This window comes from Pelmatolapia mariae, linkage group LG15, assembly GCF_036321145.2.
Source record: "Pelmatolapia mariae isolate MD_Pm_ZW linkage group LG15, Pm_UMD_F_2, whole genome shotgun sequence".
Classification (NCBI taxonomy): domain Eukaryota; kingdom Metazoa; phylum Chordata; class Actinopteri; order Cichliformes; family Cichlidae; genus Pelmatolapia; species Pelmatolapia mariae.
Window position 1 is genome coordinate 13573093 of NC_086240.1, and position 12378 is coordinate 13585470.

The 12378-nt window shown below is 40.0% G+C and overlaps 1 protein-coding gene across 6 annotated transcripts in view; it reads right to left on the reverse strand.

The window, feature by feature from the left end:
* utrn (utrophin) overlaps positions 1-12378 on the reverse strand; it is a 191444-nt gene that overhangs the window by 67220 nt on the left and 111846 nt on the right. For all 6 annotated transcript variants that reach the window (XM_063496275.1, XM_063496278.1, XM_063496276.1 and 3 more), the window contains 2 exons: positions 11961-12133; positions 9432-9588 (listed from right to left, as the gene is read on the reverse strand). In XM_063496275.1, the coding sequence (XP_063352345.1) occupies positions 9432-9588; positions 11961-12133 (330 nt within the window). The remainder of the gene's footprint in view (positions 1-9431; positions 9589-11960; positions 12134-12378) is intronic.

Sequence of the window (12378 nt, forward strand, 5' to 3'; positions counted from 1 at the left end):
ATACTAATCAACCAGTTCTTAAATCAGCTTTGACTTTCATTGTATCAAAAGAGGTTCTTGTGATTAAAACACTCACATCAGCCCAATGAACAAATGCAGATGTTTATGTTCTGCCTATCGGCAAGAAAACCAACACATTCAATGGCTAATTAGGTGATTGCAGCACAACAAAACAGTTTCCCTGCTCAGTCTTCGCCTATTAAGAAGGAATCAAGAGGTAAGAGAAAGAGAGTGGCTATGTAAGGAGTGTCAGCGGTATTGACAGCTCTGAGAACAGAGCAGCGATTGAAGTGCGAGTACTGGGTCAAACTGGGCTTCTCCTCTGGGTCTGTGTGAAATTAGCTGAGCAAGGCACAGAATAAAGCGAGTCACTGTAACCCTGCAGGAATAATCATTATAGAGCTCGCTAGTAACACCACACATCCTGCACATCCTCTCACAGCGACGCTCATATTGAAATGAGCATAGTGCACCACACACTCCAGGCTCTAGTTCATGAAGTTCATGAAGCAATCTGACAAATGCTCTTAACCTTATGTCAAGAATTCTGCCTCAGTAGAGTGCACGGCAGGCGATGGAACTACATAAAGGGGGTGAGAACGGTATGTAACGGCATAATTGTTCTTGTCTGAATATACATGTGACACCCCGAAGGACTTCATTGCCTATCGGAGTGTGTGATTGCTTTGTGAAGAGGCGATGTAGTTGAAGACACTGTGAAGCTGGTTGATTAGCTGGGATGACTCGCTCTGATAAAGTCTCACACTCATCAGACTGATCAAACAGTCGAGTGCAGCAAAAATGAGATGCAAAAGATTGACAACAACATGCTGGCTTGGGTGCAATCGTATTACCGGCAACATTTGAAGACGTAAGACAAGAACAATAAGAATCGCCTTGAAGAGAAACTATCCAATCCGTATGTATGAGAACACCCCACCACTCAAGATGCAGTTTACATCCATATACGCACATACCTGAACTTTCACCTTCTGTGTGACCTTCATTATACAATGTCATCACAATCTAATTTCATCCTTTTAGACATTTGTGTAAAGATTTGCCATAATTAGCCTATAATTTCCTGAGTGACCTTAACCCTCTGACCACTTCTTTCAATTCTATTTCACAGTTCACACTTGCCAACGCTGCTGTTGTGGAAGCATTAAAAAAAAAGTCATTTCTGGAAGTAAGTTCTTGTAAAAGTTGGATTTAGACCAATGCAATGACAATTTCACACAGCCTCCTGCAGACAAATGTACTCTCACCCTGAAATGAAGCATCCTGCTGAACACAAATTAGATCATCCCTGCTAATAAATGGTTTGCTTCGTTCCAATGATTTCCTCCCCGTTCACACAAAGGAAGCATAATAGGCAGGTAGCGCAGAGAGGGGACCTTGAGAGATAGAACGTAAATGAGAGGTGATTGAGGAAGAGGGAAAGGGGTGTGAACAGAGATAAGAAAAAGAGGATGAGGAGCTGAGCAGCGAGGACAACTCCCAGTTGATACCAGCGCCTTTAGTTTTCCATATATTTCTTTTTGTTTTTGCTCTCAGATGTAGAGTGGTGGTTTAAATTAGGAAATGAAATGAGGGTAAAGAGACTGTTTATTTTGGCAAGTTTGTTGCATGTTACGCAGAGTGACGCCAGTAAAATATTTTGATGTCAGTTTTGTAATGTGTTAATCACAGATAACAGCTCAGGTCGCCGAACAGCATCCTGGTGGAAACAAACTGCACCTGGTTGAATAATTCAGAGAAGTCTGATTACAGCCAGATGTAGAAGGAACCAACATATATACAGCATCAATGCAGCAAATGGCTTGTTGAAGACATTTGTAGAACTGGCTTGTTTATAGATATATGAAGTTTGACTTCATGTATTACGCTTTTAACATCTCCAAAGATCCACCTGCAATTATTTGCAAGTCTCCTAAACCCATATGTTATTCACAATAGAAGACAGAAAACAAATTAAGAAATATCCACTCATTTTGAATGTGATGGAAGCAACATCAAAAAAAGTTGGAACAGTGCCACGTTTATTCAATTCAACAGTTGCCTCAAGTCGCTTTATGTTGTAAGGTAAAGACCATACAATGACAGAAAATGAAGAAAGCTTCAACAGGGTCTGCCAACAGTCTGAGAGCGAAAGTTTTACTGGGACGATACTGTGAGGTCCTTCAAGATAATGAGTAGATGGGTTTAACACTGTGTAGCACCCTGTGTGATATCTGGGAGATGAATATTGTCCCATTCTTGGCTGATACAGGATTCTAGCTGCTCTACAGTCCCGGGCCTTCTTTGTCTTATTTTTGCATTTCATGATGTGCCAAATGTTTTCAGTTGGTGAAAGGTCACGACAGGCAGGCAGGCACTGTCCCTTGTGCACAGAGATTTCTCTAAATTCTCTGAATCATTAAATATTAGGCCGTATAGATGACGAGATATTCAAAGTGTTCTTTATTTTAAGCTGAACACTGTACATAATGTAATGTACATATCATTTTATTTTGCTGACATTTAACCCAATTAGTTGCAAAATGTTCCTGCATCCATTTCTTTTTAGAACATTTACTTTTCTAGCTTTCGGTAACTCCCCGTCCCAACTTTTTTTGAGACATGTTGCAAGCCATCAATTTCAAAATGACCCCCCCCCCCCCCCGTTTTTTTAAATGAAGTAGTAATGATTCACTTTAAACATTGTGCTAAAAATGTGTTTATGACACGTGCACATCATTTTTTCTGGTGTTTTCTTTCATAACACACAGCGTCTCACCTTTTTAAGAATTGGGGTTATATTGTCAGGAATTAATTTTGAGTGACTTCTAAGATAACGCCTACCGATTTCTTACTGAATGTTTGATTTTTCTCCTTCTCTCGCTTGACCTTATCTCTCATTACTCACACACACACACAATTTCTGAGATACTGTATTCTATTTGCCATGCCTGTTGTGTAATATCCCTTCTGTAAAGTGAAGTGCAGTGCTGTGTTATTGCTGCACTGTTTACTTACACTGTGTGTGAGAATAAATTCAAATACAGGCTGAAAAAAACCTGTTGATAAAGATCATGTGGCTTAAAAGCTCAAGAACAGCCTGCAGTAAGGCCACTGTGGTCAAAAGTGAACTCTGCGTCTCAGGCGTATTTACTGTAATAATACCCATATTAATAATCATGTCACACAGGCATAGTTTGAGTAATAAAAAGAAATCCCTGTCAGTTACAATAAATGTAATATTATCTTCTAATGTAAATTGGCTCCAAAGAAATGAGCCACAGAAGGCTTTAATATCTGCAACGTGAGCAGCGCCAAGTAATCCTCTTTGTTAGATACAGCCTCGCCGTCTGTTATCCAGCCACTGGGTATCCTTACAGTTCAGGCAGGTGACAGCACAAAACACTTTCACCCAACACTCAACCAAATCTTTTTAGTGAAACCTCAGCACGCGCACATTATCAGAGTTTCACACAGGGACACACTTTTCACACTTTTTTGAAAGGCGGATATCAAACATATACGCCGCTTTTAAGTTAACAAAAAAAGCTCTTTTTTTCTTTCTTTTTCCCCAAGCAAATCCCAGACAGCCTTTGAGTGATGAGACATAGACATCTATGTCAAAGATAAAACAGGACAGGTCTTCTCTTTGCTCTTTTTCAACAATTTTCAGGCTCTGGCACATCAGAAAATGAGCTGTGATTTATGGAGACTAGAGAAAGAGGGGACTCTTGTCACTTTCACAATGCTTCTGGCATCTACCTTGAAGCTACGAATGACCGTGACCTTGGCTGTGAGTGTGTGATTATGTCCGTGGGCAAGTGCTTGTGCCCAGGTCTGTGTAAGAGTGTAGTTTGTGGCTGTAGCAGCACAGCAGACTCTTATCACTAAGTGCCCTGTGCTGTGGCGCCAATGAGATAACATCACAACACAGCTTCTTTCAGAGCTCTGCCAAACATCCCTCTTCCTGCTCTCAAAACCCTGCTATCTCAGCCTCTCCACAATATTACCGTAGCCCTCATCTTCTAGAAGAAATAAGCCTCCCAAAAGGACTGCTACAATATACCATCTCTCAACATAAGAGAGGCACAAGGCAGGAATTTTCAGGCGCCTTTGCAATAAGGGTTCAATCACACTGCGGGCGAAGGGGGGAAAGTCACAATACTGATGACTTCTTATTTTTCTCTAGCAAAAACTATTTTTAGTTGAGGCCAGAATTTGAACTTGTGTCGTCTGGGCCAAATTAGATTTTACAGTTGCATACAGTTGCACAGTTCATAAAGGAGCCACAGAGTGATTCAACTGAAAAAAATTTAAATTGCTCCTTTGCCCTCCCAACATTCGCTGTTATCTCAGAATAGCTGAAAGCTAGTGATAGCTGGTAGTAGTTTGAAAACAAATGCTCCGCTTAACTAATGCATCCAACCTTGGCCATTGTTAATTTAGTAACAACACCCACAGGCTGTGAAATGCCTGTGGATGTACAAGAAACCCATTTGTGACAAATTCGCAGTTACTGAAATAAAAATATTAATTTTATCCATGTAAAACATATGTATATTTTACATTGTTGTGTTAGTGCAACTGCAATAATTTACAAGTTTGAGGTCAATTTAGAACCTTTTTTATGTTTTTTGAATCATCACTGCATCCCTCTTTAGCATAGTTTTGCAGTACTTAATGAGGTTTGCTGTCACTGATAATTATAACTGCTAACCGCAGCATTGTTCATATACTTCTTTGCTTCTTTATGCTATCATAGCCTTTAAAAGGTTTATTGCACACTTACCAGAATAATATTAGCATTAATTTAGAGGATTCATCTCCTAACACAGTCCAAATATTCAGTCTCTTATTAGTAATCTCTTTTGGTTTTGATTAACTCCCAAACCTCTCTCTTCAGCTCATAAATGCTCGACTATACTAACCATCTATGTAGCAATCTGTCCGCTGTTTGGTGCATTAATAGTAGTGATAATAATTGCTTAAATATGCACTTAAACATTAACTTGTGTTTTTAGACATAACCAACAGTGGATTTTAAATTACACAATTAAGATGAGATTAAAATGCAGACTTTCAGCTTTAATTCAAGGGGTTTAATAAAGTATTGCGGTTCAATAAAGTATTGCATTAACAGTTAACAGTGCATCATATTCAAAGGCTCAAAAGTAATTAATTGACAAGCAGTGTTGTGGCCAGATACAGTCTGTTCCCTTGATGTTTCATGACAAATTAAACCAATAAAACATCTGTATTTGACTCCAAGTGTATAAGTTGTGTTTTCACCGGATCTCTCAATATGACGTCGGCAGAGATTCTGATGTGAGTGAGGGAAGCGGCCATTAGACCAATAAACCAAAGTAAACCCATAGAGTGATCACAAACACTATGAGAGTGGCCAAAAATTTGGTACATTTTTAAAAAGAATGAACACACTGGCCAGCTCAGCAACACCAAAAGGTCTGAAAGACCACATAATAAAACTGAGATGGATGATCACAGAATTATTTCCATGGTTTAAAAAAAACAACAACTTCACATTAAAAACCAAATGACATGATCAATGTTCTGCTGGATCCTAGCATCTTGATCCACCTAATCACTGCTGCAGACCATGCATACACATGGCACTGCCCTTTGGCTCAAGAGAGACAATAAAGGACCCATGGCGTTGACCTGGTTTGCAATTGCAAATTCCTTTGATTCTAGCTAAATCTGCATCCATGGAATGTGCTGAAACATACCGGATCTAAGGATGCCCCACCCTGGAGCTGACAGGACCCAAAGGATTTGAGGCCAATGTTCCAGTGCCAAATACTGCAGGACAAACCCATAGGACCCCCAGCAGATAAGGGCTGGTTTTTGCCAGCAGCGCTTTAGACCATCAACACACACGTCTAGCAATTTCATTAAACTGCAAGTGTAAATGAAGCAGACAAAAACAATTTAAAGTTTCTCAGAAAAAAACAGTGGTGAGTTCTAAAAAAGCCCTGCATCTCCAAAGACACCCTGAGGTAAAGTCCAGCACAGCACTTAAATCCATTTCATTCTCCTTTACTACCTGTCCATTCAAGAGTAAATGGTGCTAATCAATCATTCAGGCACAATGATAAAGATGAGTCCTGTGGCAAATTATTAGACTCTCCCCACTTTAGTTTGAGTAATGGTATGCTACTTAAGCATATTTAGAAGATATGGGGAAGGGGGGTTTAACTAAATTTAAACTAAATCGCATATTGCCTGTTGCCTGTATTCATTCTAAAAGAGTCAAATGAGCTTTTGAAAGAACCAGATTGAACTTGCCTAACAATGCAGACAAGAAACCAACTGTTGCTGAAAGATAAGAGTCGTTAAAGATGCCCACAAGCCTCTGGTCCCTCGTTCCCACTCCTTGATCTAAAAGCTGCTAATTTAATAGAAGAGACTGATGAGTTTAATCGGCTTGATGCTAACAAAGGCGTTTTTACTGGGTAATTGAATGTGCAATTAATAAACGCTATTATGGCCATTTTAGAAGAGAAAAACACAGACTCGGATCAATACACAGAGGAGGGCGGGAGAAGTAACTCAAGTTAGCACAGACAATACCCACTCAGTCGCCTCACACTTTCAGCACTTCAACAATCAGCTTGTTGAGCTAGATCTGAATGCAGCTGATGTGTTGGAAACCTAAATATTATGAATATAAAAAGATGTACTATGTATACTTTTCCTACTTCCACTAACCTGGGTTCTCCTCATCTACTGTACATAACATCTTTCTCTTTTCTCCTCATTTAATTTTGCTTCTGTTTGCCACTTCCTGTCTATCACTTTCTGCTTGGACCACTGCTCTTTCATATTTTTCTTCCTTCCGATTCTTTAATAACGGCAATATCCGCTGCTCTCTGCTGGGCTAAGTGGCTTAGCCTTCATCTTTTATCTCTCAAAGTCTCCCAAAACAAAAAGAGAATGGAAAAAAAACCTCACTCTAAGCCTTCCCTACCTCAGAGACACCAATTTCCATATATTTATATCCATGCACATTCCCCCAATCTCTCCGGCAGAGCAGCTGGTACATGCATTGCTCACAGACTGTGTCTGCGTATGTATGTGTGAGCACAGGGGACTTGCAAGTGTGTGTCTGTCAGTGTAAGCAAGTAATAGAGCATGACATGTTCAAAGCCCCAGCTTTTTGTTCTGCTCAGCCACCTCCCCTCATCCTTTTTAGGGTCACCAAGACCTCCAGGCCAATCTACTAAGAACACAGAGGAAGTGAGGGAAAAACATAACACAGGGAAAAAATGGTAAGCGTAACTTCCACACTTTCAACTCGCCAGTTTCATTATTTCCTTTTTTGAGTATTCTCAAAGCTGAATACCTGGAGATGAACAAGGGAAAGCAGAGAGGAGAAAATGTGAAAGAAATAGAGAGGAGGAGTGTAAAGAAAAGAGACAAAAAGGCTAGAGACAGGAACCACAGTAAAGGATGACAGAAAATGAGATAAAAGGGCTGAGAGAGGGTAATGAGAAAAGGAAAGTAGAAGTGGACATGAAGGTAGATTACACTCTGTGGTTACTGCGTGTGCTCTCAGACTCATTGCTTATATAATGGAGCCCATCTGATCAGCTGGGGTAATGCCTTTCTCTTCTCTCTGGAAGGTGTTCAGCAAACACGTGGAGCAAGCCTCATCTCAGATCACTGAGAGCATACTCTGATGAACCCATCTCAATTAAAATCAGAAACAAGATTCCCATAAAGGTTCCAAGTTTGGACTGTCAACCAGGCAAAGTGTGGAAGAGTGTCTCTCTTTTCCCATAATATATAGTTTTTACATAATCTGCTCTGCTTTCTGAGTAACGACTCTTCATTAAGCCATTAAAAGACTATATTTAGCAGACATTACAGCAGCCAAGAAATTGATCGTGTGCCACTGGAAGAGCCCGCTCTTAGTCTCTGTGGTCGATCAGTTATGTCTTTTTTTTCTTCCCCATTTTCCTTTAAAAAAGGGAAAGCACTGAGCACATTGCTCTAATGATTTTTTTCTTTTGAAGTTTGGAATTAGTGCTTTAAGTATTACACACTTTATTATGTGTGTGTGTGTAATTTGTCTTATTTTTTCCCTCTCTTTCATATTTCTTTCTACAAATTATCACAGAAGTGCTTCTCAAAATTGAAACTCCTTTCTTTTCTATGTGCATGATTGCTTCATTAGCCTCAAACAGTATTGTATCTAACAAATTGCCATCTAAAATTACAAAATGACATTTCAAAATATAGTTTGTCAAAATTCATTGAAAAGTTACACAAACTTAAAAAGCAGATGTAGCAGATCAGAGAAGGCATTCAGATACAAATGCGCTTCACGTATGCTAAGTTTGTAGCAACGCGCGAGTACTGAGCTCCGTGTGCTCGTGTGCCAGCTGATCTGTCAGCGTGTCTGTGATCCTTGTGTCTGTGACACATGACTGCACACGTGTTTACTCTCAAGGTGTTTTGGGGAACAAAATAATAGTGTGGCGAACGGGATGCCGAGAAACGCATTACGATGTCAAGAGCGGCCGGCAGGCTGGGAGTAAACAGTAGCCACGGGCTGAGTCATTTATCTGAAAGCAATTACACTCCGGTGCACTATCACAATAACCAGTGGTTACAATAAATAATACAGTGGGGAACACTGCTGACAAACGGCACTGATGGCAAAGGTATGAATGGGTCAGCACAATAAAGGTATTGACTGCTTGTTAGAAAAACTGATTCTGTATAGTGTAAAAACATCAATAAGTGCAATGATAAAACACGAGAAACGACACTACTCACTGTACGGCAATGATTTCGAAATTGGCCTTTAAAACTCTACCAATGCAGGATTTTGAAACGAATAAATGTACCATAGCCACATGGCTGCCGGGCTTAACGCTTGATCATCTTCAGCAAGGTTATATTTTTAATAACACGTTTGTTTATCTTTATGACAACAACGCATCTTGTGCAATTTAATATCTTTATTCTAGTTAATTAGACGTCTGCTCAGGATAAGGAGGGAGGAGTTAGGCTGCTACGATATAACATTAGCAAATTTCACGAAATAATAGAAATCTTAACCCTCTGTACCCTAACAGGAGAAAATAATTAGGACAGTGAGGGAGATGTTAGTCAAACACAAGCAAGCCATCTGCGCACACAGAAAGAGAGAGAGGACAACTAATGAGGCATTTGCTTTAAGAAGGGAAAAAAAAGCTTGATAACATGGGGCTGGCTATATCAAGCTGAGAGTATGGTTACAAATGCTTAAAATGTTCAGAAGGAACGTGTTTATTTTAGAAAAAAAAGTTACTTTCTTGAAGCTTCTCTCTGAAAACTTAAAGAAAAAACAATAAGGAAAGGACAAGGTATGGATAAATCTTTCAGAGTGTGGCAGGAACATCGCCTGTGGCAACACTTCATACCGTGCAGTGATTCTGCTGCTGCAGCAGAGTGGGCACATCTCCTCCGATGGGCATCTGCTTCGCCAGCTCCTCATCCTTCATGCAGATCCACCTCCACAGCTCCTCCAAAAGGCCCAGCAGTCGAGACCAGCGCTCAGCACTCACCTCCAGATGTGCTCTGCCAAGATGAAGCATCCACTTAAACTAGTACCACCAGATCCCTGTGACAGTATCCCAGTAAATCCTTTCAAACTGTACTCCTTACTTTACACTTTACCTATTCTATGCTATTCTATACATCCGCACATATTATGGTCTCAAATTTGTTATTCTCTAAATTATAGCGTTTAAATCATATAGTAAGGTTCAACAACTTTTGAATTCTTCCTGCTACATTCTAGCTATGACTGTATTTCAACACGTAAAAAGACATATCCTTACAAAACCCTGTAAAAACCAGATTGCTAACCACTCAAAAGAGGTCGCTGGCCTTCTGGAGTGGACGTTATTTGAAGAAGGTGGATGCTAACGGTGTGGGTGGCAGCTTGAGTGCAATGTGTGTTGATAATCACTTATTTTTCTCTTCTCCTCTGGGCAAAATGTATCTGAACACGGCGTACAGAGACCTCCTAATGCCACTTACCGAGTTAGCCTTAATTACACATGTACTGCAATTAAGGCATAATGGCCTGCATGCAATCATCATACCGTATCCCACCTCCCACACACACACACACACACACAGAGTTTTCTTGCTGTCTATTTTCCCCGTTCTTTCCTTTCTGTGCAATGCTTCATCTTGACTAAGTCCCATTTCTCCCACTAAAATAAACCATTATAAATTCAGAATCATTTCATCTCATTTCACCATTTTTATTGATATCCCAACCTCACTTTGTTCTCCTGGCATGGCTTTATTCACCCTCCCCTCTTCCTCTTTGAACATCTCCATCTGGCCCTGTCACCTTCACTTCTGCCTTCACTTTCTTCACCGTCCGCATCCCCACTCATCACCAGTCTTTTTTATTTATGCCAAGGTTGTGGCTGACGAGGCACTACGTGTGTGAAGTTTATGTCCTACCGTGGTTGCTCTCGGGTATTTTTTGTGCTGTATGTCATCCCTTTGCTTCATGATAGACATGCAGAGAACAGGAGGCAGTGTAAGGCTGTTATAAACAGCTCGTATGAATATTTCCTAAAATACTGTATGCAAATGAATATTTTTTATATATGAAGAATGTTTTTAAATCATGACTAGGACTACATTTGGATTTCACAAGTACCAAATTTCCTAATCAACACTTGACAGTGGAATTGGTCTCAGTGTATCTTTCGATAGGTGATTTATGTACTTCTACACATGTCTGAAAACATTTTCAGGCTCTTCAAAACAAACTCCCTGGTGTTTCAGAATACAACAGGAGCAACCTTGAGACCAATTTCAATCATGCAATCAGAAAAATCAATGCATCTCTCTTTTTTTTGTTTTTAAATTAAAGTACCACCTGAATTCCCCTTCAAACTTAAAACATGCACAAATTTCTTGAATATTCATCAGCTTCAACTTCTTGCCTTCGGGACTGCATGTGTAGCAGCCCAAAGTTGGGCTGACTGCTGCGAGTCAGTCAAAGAGCTAGCTTCACTCCTCTGAAACTGCAGTACCAATCACAAAGAAATAGGATGACAAAAGCTCAACAAGCTATAAATTGGTTGCTGCAGGATGTTCTGTCGTAGCGTCAATAGTGCAGAGAGAGGCACGATGCAAACAGACACCACCACTGTTTTGTGGCTATCCTGCATCGACCTGACATTTTATTCTGCAGTATTTGATGCTGTAAACGGTCACATCACATATGAAAATATCACGCAGCAGCTGTTGTTCTTCCTCTTCCGAATTTCTAAAGCATTTTAAGAAAACAACATTGCCAGCAGCCTGGGATGGAGGCTGTGATGCATAAGAGTAATGACTGAATTAATGAGCTTGTTTCTGGAATGAGTAGATTACCGAGTTAAGTCTGACCAGCCTGATGTAGTTACTGTGTAGAAGCCTGGTGTAATTTGTGTAATATAATCAAAGTAGACACTATGGACACTGTGTTTAAAGGTGCAGTGTTTAGGATTTTCAGTGAGTACAAAGCAGGTCATGTTATCCATAAACAAATGCAGACCATTTTACTGACATTGTTATTTCATTTTTAAATTAAAGCATTTTCTGATTGGATTGTTTCCATTTATCAACTTCCTGGGCTCCAGAATTCCACATGTTGAGGAAAAGGAAATTTCCTGATCAGGAAATAGCACATCTCCCAATGCACTACATTTAATAGTTAATCAAAACTTCTGCAATGTTATGACACACTAGCTGATTAAAAAAGGAGTACACTCAAGCTGAGACCTACTTGGACCATTGCCTTGAGACCTTATGCCAAGATATCTTTTTCTTCCAAGTTTGAGAGCAGCAAAAAGGCAAAAAACTGCAATCTGACATCCATGACCCAAAAGACTCGAGAAAGCAAAAGTTAACAAGTTAAGTTGAGAGCTTTTACTGACCTGATGTTGGCGGATTTGGTCTTCAGGTCGCTCCATCGTTGATTCATGTCATCCAGCCTGTGCTGGAGGAACACGGCCTCCTCTGAGCTGCCCAGCGCTTTGACCATCTTCGACTTGTTCCCGTCGACGCTCTTGTAGATGTCATTGTGGGCATCGATCTCAGCCTGGATGTCCTAAAAATACGAACAAAGAACATGGTTTTATCAGTGGAAAATTAAGGTTCTGAGAAAAAGTACAGTCAAGGGCAGCAATAAAGTAGTTTCACATCATTCTTATTACAAAAAAATGGATGAGACAGCTGACTACAAGTGAACCTAAAATTTCTTTGGATTGTGTCACAAAGACTTTTCTTGAGGGACATCACAGCGTACTGCAAACACATTTACCAGAGGGCAAAAAAGTTTATATTTTCTGGAAT